At 50.3% G+C, this 10,160-nt stretch overlaps 1 protein-coding gene across 1 annotated transcript; it reads left to right on the top strand.

The window, feature by feature from the left end:
- Window positions 1-4,640: 4,640 nt before the first annotated feature.
- On the top strand, window positions 4,641-6,826 carry LOC138391839 (receptor-transporting protein 5-like). The gene is made up of 2 exons (XM_069481845.1): window positions 4,641-5,080; window positions 5,166-6,826. The coding sequence occupies exon 2, from the start codon at window positions 5,599-5,601 to the stop codon at window positions 6,523-6,525; it is 927 nt and encodes a 308-aa protein (XP_069337946.1). The 5' UTR covers window positions 4,641-5,080; window positions 5,166-5,598; the 3' UTR covers window positions 6,526-6,826.
- Window positions 6,827-10,160: the final 3,334 nt, after the last annotated feature.

Raw genomic sequence — 10,160 nt, 5'->3', positions numbered from 1 at the left:
AGGTATGGTTTATTTTAGCTCATCTGATTGCGATCTGGCATTTTTGCCTCCTGGGTTGAACACGTTGTTCAAAGCTGACACCCTAGGACTGCTGGAAATAGTTTTCTGGAGAATTCTATGTCTGGGACCCCCAGCTACAATTCCCGTGAAATAATTCTCTATCTTTAATTTCGCTTCCCAGCTTTCCTCATCTGCAGGCCCACTTTGCCCAGGGTGACGTTGTGCTTTAGTGTTTAAGGTAGTTCTATAACATTTTAACCAGAACTGCCCATACTTTACTAAGGATATTTCATTGGGCATAATTCCACTGGGGCTTCCGCATCCTCTATTTCCAACTTCTGTCAGATACAGTAGACCCTCTGTGTCTGTGGGTTCCACATGTGAGGATTCAACCAACTGTGGATCAAAAACACTGAACCCTGTCTCTAAAAAAAGGACAAATTTAAAAACTACAGGATAACAGCTACTTAATGGCATTGACATATAAGTAATCTAGAGATGCTTTAAAGTCTATGGATATGTATAGGTTATATGCAAACACCTACCCATTTTATATCTGGTACTTGAGCATCTGGGGATTTTGGTATGGTGGGGTTCCATGAACCAAACCCCCGTGGGACAACTGTAACCCCCCTTGACAGTACTTCTGTCCGTTTGGGACCTGCAGTCCATTGCTTCTGCCACCTCTGTACTGTCCCCCTTCCTGCACATCTTTACTTGAATATTTTCCCTGCCTTGAAGCCATGGTCCACTATTATAATCTCTCCCTTTCATGCGCCCTCAGTTCCATGTAGGGCGCTCCTCCATTGCACTCTCCTGGCCAGCCCTCCACCCCACACCGTTTACATGCAGTTCTCCGTCCGGTTCAGCCTGCACCTGGGCAGTAGACCGTGCTCTGAGGAAAACACAGCCATGCTGACCCGGGTCTCCCGTTCAGTGCCTGACCGCTGACCTCAGGAAGGCCCTTTGTGTTGCTGACAGTGGCGTAATCCCAGCACATTTCCCTGGTTGAATCACTTTAGCATTCCCCTAAAGGACTATTTTACACCTCTCTCCTCAAACCTCTACCCTTTTCTCCATTTTCATCTGATACCGTGTTTCCCGTGTGTGAAAAATGAAAGCGATCAGAAAGCGTTTCCATGTCCCTCAGGCCTCTGCCCATGCTCGTTGCATTTCCTGCTGTTCTTCACCCCGGTCTGCACGGCTGCCCTGGCGTTCTCTGCCTTCCTCCCGTCAAGGACACTGCGTTGCTTCCGTGTCCATCCCCTCGTGCATGCCAACGAGATGCGTCAGTGTGCTGTTTTTACCGGATCATTCCTGTCAGCATATAGATATATATGCAGCATATAGATACTGAAATCTCCCATCTTTAAAGTAGCTTGTTCCACACTACATCTTTCTTTCGTTACTACTCTCCAGAAAAGTTGATATTTGTGGTCTTCAGTCCTCCCTCTCTCTCTTGGATCCACTACAGTGAGGTTTTATTTATTTATTTATTTTTTTCTCTTCCATTCTACTATAGCAGCTCTTTTTTGAGGTTACTAGTGACCTCTTTGGTGAATTCCAATATCAGTGAAGATAGCAGCAGTCACAGCATTTGATGTGGTTGATAATGTTCTATTCTTTGAAACCTTCTTCCCTTTGCTTCTGGGATAGTACTGTTTATTTTCAGTTTCTTTTGCTGGTTCCTTTTCATCACTCCAACTTCTAAAAAACGAGGCAGTGTTCCAGGGATATATGTTTAGACCTCTTCTGTATTTCTATTTAGTCCCTTGTGATCTCATCTCATCTAGCTAGAATTATATATTTCTAACTAAAAATTTTATCTTTGGTCTGAATTTCTTTCCTAATCTCCAGACTTGTATGTTCATCTGCGTACTCAACATTTTCAGCTAGATGTCTAATTTAACTAGACATCTAGATCCCAAATTTAACATGTCACAACTGAACAACTCATCGCCTCCTTCTTCTCTCCCACCCATTCCAATAATTGTTTCCATTCCAGTCTTCCTCATCTTTTAAATGTCCACTCCCTCTTTCAGTTTCTCTGGCCCCAAACCACATAGACGTCTCGACTCCTTTCCTTCTGATACTCCCCCATCTAATTCAAATAATTATCACGAAAGTACATTCTTTATCTACTTTAAAGGCTGCCTTAACTATACGTGGAAGCACAATTTGCTGCCACCGCTGTAGGCAACCGTAACCTCTTGCTTGTGTTATTTTCATAGTCACTCGTCTCCCCGCTGCTTCTGTACTTTTCTATTCTCAACGCAGCAACCAGGGTGATCCTTTTAACGTGAAAGTCTGATTATTTCACTCCTGTGTTCAAACCGTTCCGTGGCTTTCTGAAAGTAAAAGCCAGAATATTTACTGTGCCTATAAGAGCCTCCGTTGATCCGTACCTCCTGCCTCTCTGGTTTTGTGTCCTACACAATCAGGTTTCTCCTTGGCTTCCTCTACTCTGGCCCCCAGGCATCCTCCAGGTTTCTTGAACCTGCCAAGCACAGTCTTGCTTTCGTGCCCTCAGGGATAGAGGATTGTTTTATATATTCACTGCAGAGTCCCCAGGACGGTGGCTGGCTCACGATGGGCACTCAGAGTTCCTGAACGAATGGCTGCTTGTCTTGTTACTCCTGATTCTGGTTACAGCCCTATGTGCATGTTTCTATAACGAAAGTGTTTGAACTTCCCCTCAAACGGTATAGTCCTATAAGAATGAAGTAGAAACAGCTTTAGATACAAGAATATAAAGTAAGTTTCCAGTCAACTTTTGTGTATGGGAAGTGAAAATACACAGTGAAATGGTAAGGGACAGAGGAGGTAGGAAAGGAATGAAGAGAGCTAAGGCAAATGAAATAAAGAAGAGGAAAACCTGGTTTGGAAATAGGGTGACAACATGTAAAAAATTTATTTTGGGCTTGCCCCATATTTCTTTCCAGTTACATTTCTTGAGTTCTGAGTGTTGGTGATTTTCATGGACTAGACACTTCCAGTTGGACTATACTGTACCCTTCTTTTTATCAGGGATGTAGGCTCAGGTGAGATCAGGAGCCAAAACTTCATTGTTCTCCTGTGTTTTGCTCAACTCTTTTTGTTAGAAAAGAGGAGAAATTACTGAGAAAGCCTAATGGTATTCTTAGCAGTTTTCATTTTTTTTTTTTTTTTTTTGTAGAAACCTCCAATAGAAGTCTCATAGTTTTGGGGAGGGATTTTCAGTGTACAAAAATGTATTGGTATGCCTGTCCTCTTGGTACCGTGCCGCCTATTTAGTCCCCCCTTAAAAAAGGAGAGGAATATAAGTACATTCATTGTTTTGCACGGTAAACTAGCAGCTAGCTAAGATAATCACAAGTTTATTGAGTAGTATTAAATGCATATGCTTATTTGTGCTCTTAAAGGAAAAAAAAAAAAGAAAAATGCTTGTACAGACTTCAATGCATAGTCTAAAAATGGAGTTTAACTGATATTTAGTTGGGAAATGAGAGCGCAAGGGGAATTAATAACATGCAGATTCTTAGTATTTCATTCTGCTGAGACAAGATTTTTTTTCTTTTAGCCATTTTCCCCCTGAGCTGTAGGTCTCATTTCCTGTTGGTTGATAAAAAAAAAAAAAAAAAAAAAAAAAATCTTTTAGCTAAATTGTGGAAATGAGTAGCTTGGTAGTTCCTGAATGAATAAATAATTTTATGTGCAAGTGTAAATTCTCCTCAAACCAGTCTACAGAGTTTCCTTTTTTTGTGCAATATACAAAAATTTGTCTTTATTGACTTGTGGGACTTTTATGTGGCCATAATGTAGACTTGGTTTTCATGGCTACAGGGAGTGTGGGTGTGTATGTGTGTGCATATTTCTTTACAGTTTTCGTAATATGAGCATGTAATTTAGACTGATATGCTATATTTTACTTTAACTCCTAATTACTAATTTGAACAAAAATCAGATTTGGTATTATAGTTTTCTTTCACGTTAACATAAACATGACCTTTATACTTCTTAAAAAGTCTATTTACATACCAAATAAAATGATTTTGGATGACACACAAGCAGTGTTTTCCTATGGTTCTGAAATAATCCTAGCCTGAACAACATAGTGAATCTATTTTATAGACTAATTGGGTCATCTTCATTAGAATTCCACATTGACGTACTTGGATTCATATGTTAGCATTTCACGTATGAAGTAACCATCTTGGGTTAATAAGATCCTTATTTCTGAGCTGGTGTGTAGTCCTACCAGTAAGTTTATTTCAGCTATAGGCACGGTTTTCTGTTTTTTCTTTTTTTTTTAAAGAGACACGGTTTTGCTCTGTTGCCCAGGCTGGAGTGTAGTGGTGTGATCATAACTCCTGGGATTGCTGTGGCTAGCTGCTAGTTTACCGTGCAAAACGATAAATGTACTTATACTCCTCTCCTTTTTTAAGGGGGGACTAAATAGGCGGCACGGTACCAAGAGGACAGGCATTCCAATACATTTTTGTGCACTGAAAATCCCTCCCTAAATCTAGGAGACTTCTGTTGGAGGTTTTTACATTGGCGATCTCCTGCCATTGCTTCTTGAGTAGCTGGGACCACAGGCGTGTACCACCGTGCCCAGCTGAGCAGATTTTTTTTTTAGAGATGGGGTCTTGCTGTGTTGCCCAGGCTGGTCTTGAATTCCTGGGCTCAGGAGATCTTCTTGCCTCTCACGACCTCTCAGACATTCTCACCTTTGCTCATTAGACTCTACCCAAGATAGTCTGTTCAATTTTTCAAACATGCCATGCTTGGTCTTGCCTTAGGACTTTTACACTAGTCATTGCCTTTGTCTGAATGGTCTTTCCCAGATCTTGAGCCTGGCCCCTTAACTTTAAGGTCTCAGCTTAAATATCACCTAACTCACCACGCAGTTTAAAATCGCTTCCCCACTACTGTTTTAATTTCTTCATGGCATTTCTCAGTCCTTGAAATTATGTATTTTTATGTATATTTCTTATGAGAGCAGGGACCTCCTTTGTCTTGTTCCCTGCTGTCCACAATGCCCAGAATGCTACCTGGCACCAAACAGGTGTGCAGTCAAGTGTTGAATGGATGAAACCAGGTACCGGTCTCATTGGTTCTTTGTTATGAATGACTTTACTGTACTAGTATTTTAAACTGTCAACAGCATATTTCTTCTAACCTAGGGAAGACAGCAACTGGATCAATCAGACAAAAGCCTGGTTTTAGAAAAGGGTGGGACAGTTTGGGAACTGCTCTGATCCTCAGCGTGTTCCGTGGAGCCAGTGGTGTGCTGGAGTTGGTGAGGTGCCTGCGTCGCCAGGGCCACGGCCCCGCCCACGCCCAGCAGCGGCCCCACAGCCGAGTGCGCCAGGGGCCTCGTCACCATCTCGCTCTCTGTGTGCCAGTTCCAGAGCCCCCTCTCTGAGACCCACGACTTCCTAAGCGAGGGCGACGGCATCGTCGCTGTCCCCTTCTCCCTGGTGGACACGGACGTGGACCGGGGGCTGGTCGCCCACGGCTAGCTCCCTCCCTGCAGCTGGCAGCCGGGGGGTGGGGGGGTTGGGGGGGCCGCGCGTCCTTGGCAAGGGTTCCACAGCCGCGCCCAAGGGCAAAGGCATGGCGGTGGATGTCAGAGACCCCATCTTCCGGGGCAGAGGCCGCCTCAGTGAAGTCAAGACGACCTTCGAGCTCCGGGGCTTCCTCTTCAAAGCCGGGGGCACCTCCTCCCGCCCTGTCGGTCTGGCCAGAGGCCATGGCCCCGTCTCCTGCAGCCACGGCCTCGGAGTCCTGCGGACAGCCCTGCCGACAGGGTCCTACGTTGTCAGCCTCGGGCCCGATGGGGAGAGCTCCCTCACCTTCCCCCTGTCCTTTGCCAGGGCCACTGGGGACAAGGATGCCTTCACCTGCTGCACAGAGGGCCAAGGGCAGGAGGGTGGCCGCCAGGGCCCTGCCAGCGGAGGAAACACCCCCCCCTCCCGGAGACTGCTGTGGACAGCCCCACGGCCAGCGGGGAGCACTCGGTCACACTCCCCTCCACCTTTACTGAGGACGCAGATGCCTTTGCTGGTGTTGCCCAAAGCAACGGGAAGGAGGGTGGCCACCAGGGCCTCGTCACTGCTGGTCATGACCCCTGTACGGAGACCAACGCCAGTGGCCTCACTTCCAAGGATAATGGCTCCCTGGCCGCCTGGTCCTTTCCTGATGACATCGGAGGCAGACTCTTTCATTGACGTCACCGAAGGCAGAGAGAAGGAAGATGGCAGCCAGGGCCCTGTGGGCCACCAGTCCCGCCCTCCAGCCAGTGCCCACGGCCCCGTCCGCGTCAGTGAGGGCTCCATCACCATCCCCTTCTCAGTCCTGGATGTAATTCGCGAGGGCCCCGGCCACATCGCCCACGGTCCCCAAAACAATGGCTTGGTCACCTACAGCTATTACGGGAAGGGACGGCTGAGGTCCAGGCTCGGCAAGTCCAGCCGTGGCAGCCGCAGAGAGGCAGACCTCCGCTCTGGCCGCGCCTGCCGAAGGCCACGTGCTGAGCCCTAGGAAGACGTGTGGATCTGGGTTTCCACGACCCTCTGTGTCCTCTGGCTGCTGTGCATGTGCAGACTGAATCCCGGCATCTTCCCCCGGCAGGTGTGACACCTCCAGCTGTGCCTGCCCTCTGCCCCCCAGCAGGTGCTGCTGAGCGAAGCCACCTCTGAGCGCCCCCACCCCGCCAGCAAGCCCGGGCCCCAGCCCCCTCCTCCCACCTCTTGCCTTATGGTGGCTTTGTGGGTGTCTGTTGTGATTGTCCTTTGAGCTGCACCTGTGTGTTCCGAGAGCTTTTCTGTGTGTGTAACCCCAATAAAACAAAACAGACCCAAGTGTGTAGCTCTCCATCCAAGGGGACTGCGGCCACCGCCTGAGCTGGGAGGAGCGTCATGGGCTCATCCTCCCTGTCTCTGGTGCATCTTCCCTCAGTCCTTGCAGGGAGCCCCCCGCCCCGTGCCCAGCACTTCTTCCTCCCAAGAGGGCTTCCCCTTGGGGAGTCCTGAATTCCTGGTCACGTGTACGTCCTGGGACGGGACAGGACGCTGTGGCTGGCAGGTGCAAGTTAACATCCTTTCTGTGTTGACCCATGCGGTTATCCGGGACAGGCCACCTGCCCCGCTCTGGGACTGATTAACGTCCCGAGCCGAGATGTGGTTGGTAAGCCTTTCCCTGCTCCCTCCAGCTTTCGGGGAAGGAGCCGCAGGAGGGCCCAGAGACGTCTGGGTTTCAGAAATGCCACACAGTGCAGAGGACACATTTATAAGAGCCCAGTTTCCATCTCCGAGGAGCAGGGAGCTGTGGGGAAACATACTGTCTCAGCCAGGCAGGGACCTGACCGGAGCCACAGCCGTGGCCTGTCACCCTGTCCCTTCCCTCCCGGGGCAGGGCCGGCCCCAAGGCTCCGACCTTGGGTCCGAGATGTGGGTGACCTTGAGGTCTGCTGAGGGACTTGGGAAGCCTCGCTCTGCAGAGGGAAACCTTCATCCTTTGTCGAGAGCAGAGAAGATTCTCCCTGTTGGGCTGGCCTGAACCGCACGGGTGTGTGTGCTGAGTCGTAGCGCGGAGGGGGTGGCTCAGACGGAGACGCCGTGCCAGCTCAACGGGGCCGGCCCTGCTCACGGGGGCACTGAGGGAGACACCGGGTTGGGTTGCATCCCTCACCGGGCGTGCACTGGGCAGACGGGCTGGAGAGGGTCCCAAGGAAGGAGCCTACGTCCCTGCCCTCTCACCAGCCAGTGCAGTGTGGCAGCAGCTGCCCTCATCCTGGGGTAGGTTCGGGAATCTGCCCTGAGCCACGGACCCAGCGGGATGCGGCTGGGCAGACAGCAGCGCGCCATCTGCACCTGGCCAGGCGCTGGGGTGGGGACCTGGCGTGCGCTGGGCCTGGGAGGAGCTCCTGGTGCCCGGCAGGGGCCACAGCACCCACCTCCTCCGCCTTCTGCGGCCCGCCAGGCCACAGGGCCACCTGAAGCCTTAAACGCGGAGGAGGGAAAGGCCCCGCCTCCCGCTTCCCAGCGCTGCCTGGGCTTTCCCAGGTGGGCCCGGCGCCCCCAGCTGCACGCCCGGCTCTGGGACCCTCTGCCCGCGGCCCGGGGCGGAGCAGCCTTGGCAGGAGCTCCCGAGACCCCGCACCCCTTCCAGGCGGCCGTGGGGCCCAGCGCACCCCCAGCCCTGGGAGGGTAAGGCCGCGGGCTGAAGGCTCCGCTCCCGGGGACCCCTCAGGGCTTCCCCCCAAGTTTCGCGCGAGGCCCGACCTCCTGGGACCGCCTCCCGCCCCCCGCCCCATCCTCCACCTGACCGCCCATCCCCCATCTGCCCCTTCACACGCCAGACCCCCGCCTCCCCGGCAGCCCCTTCCCCGCCCCTCCCCGTCCTCTCCCCATCCCGGTCCTCCCGCCCCGCCCCGCCCCGCCCTCGCCCGCTGTCCGGCTGCGCCCCCGTGTGGCCGCGGGGGGAACAGCGGAGCTTCGGCGCGGGGCTGGGGAGGGGCGGACACGGGAGGGACGTGGGGGGCGGGGACGGGGCATGGTATGGTGGCTCATGCCTGTAATCTTAGCACTCTAGGAGGCTGAGGCAGGAGGATCGCTTGAGGTCAGGAGTTCGAGACCAACCTGAGCAAGAGTGAGACCCAGTCTCGACAAAAACTGGAAAGAAAAATTAGCCAGGTGTGGTGGCGTGTGCCTGTAGTCCCAGCTACTCAGGAGGCTGAGGCAGCAGGATCCCTGGAGCCCAGGAGTTGGAGGTTGCAGAGAGCTATTATGACGCCACTGCACTCTAGCCCAGGTGACAGAGCAAGACCCTGTCTCAAAGACAGAGAGAAACAAACAAACAAAAAAAATCCAAACTGTCTGTGGCTTTAAATTGCTTTGTTTTAAATCTTAAAGGCTAAATTAAATATGTAAGGAGAGTGTTATGAATATAATATTGACCAAATTAACTAATAGAAATTGAAACCAAGAGGAAATTTAAAATACAAAACGGGTCATTTTTTTGTTGCTTTACACTTTTTATTATCTCAGGGAATTTAAAAATTTTTCATTTATTCTAGGCACTTGGGTACATCAGTTGAACAAAACAGACAAAAATCTCAGCTTATGCCGGCGAAGCCCAGAGAGACACTAAAAGGTAAACATGTAAAATAAATACAGTCATACCTCAGAATCTTTAGGGGATTGGTTCCAGGATCCCCACCAATACCAAAATCTGTGGATGCTCAAGTCCCTAATATAAAATGGCATAATATATAACTCATATATATCCTCCTGTATACTTCAAATGATCTCTACATTACTTACAATACCAAATACAATGTAAATGCTATATAAATAGTTGTTATACTGTATTTCTTGTGTTATTTAATTTTTTTTCCTGAATATTTTTGATCTGCGGTTAGTTGAATCTGTGAATGCCTAACCATAGATCCGGAAAGCTGACCATAGAGATCGCTACCAGGTGTGAAGTGTCATGGGAAGAAAAGAAAAAGAATGAAGTAGGAAGGATTGAGAATTGGTGTCTGGCGGTTGCAATTTTAAATACCTGGCTCAGGCTAAGTATCAACGCTAAGTGACATTTCCTTGTGAGAGGAGATTCCGGCTGTTTTGACAGTAAACGGGGTAGATGATGGGCAGGGAGGCCCTGCGGTTTAGTAGGTCACTGAGGTATCATTGAGATGCTGGAAGTAACGCAGGTGAGAACTAGTCTGATGTATTTTGGAAGTGGAACCAACGAGCTTTCTTGGCAGATTGGAAGTGAAAATGAGAGTGTGAGAGGGACCAAGGATGACGCCAAAGTCTGTGGCCTGAGCAGCTGGCAGGATGCCCTGACACCGGCACCTGGCTCTCTCTGTCCCTTTGACCACAGGCAGAGTTTGGCGGGTCCTTTGGTGGAGTACTGGCCGCTAGACTGGGACACTGTCACGTGTCCCGACTTCTGGGACGTGTGCGATCCGGGGGAGGAGTCACAGGGGTCTGGGGCACGAACAGTTTTCGCATTGCAAATGCCAGCTGGAAGTGCCGGGCCTGAAGCCAGTGAATGACAAACGATTCTGACTGTGACATTGAAAAAAACAATGGTCGGAGGGTTTCAGGACCTCGAGGTCTCAACTGCGACCGACAGACACCTCGCCCCCCGCCAGCTCGGCACCCCGC

The sequence above is a fragment of the Eulemur rufifrons genome, chromosome 9, assembly GCF_041146395.1.
Source record: "Eulemur rufifrons isolate Redbay chromosome 9, OSU_ERuf_1, whole genome shotgun sequence".
Taxonomy (NCBI): domain Eukaryota; kingdom Metazoa; phylum Chordata; class Mammalia; order Primates; family Lemuridae; genus Eulemur; species Eulemur rufifrons.
The sequence above is the reverse complement of the archived record's forward strand: the minus strand, read 5'-3'. Positions and strand labels throughout refer to the sequence as shown.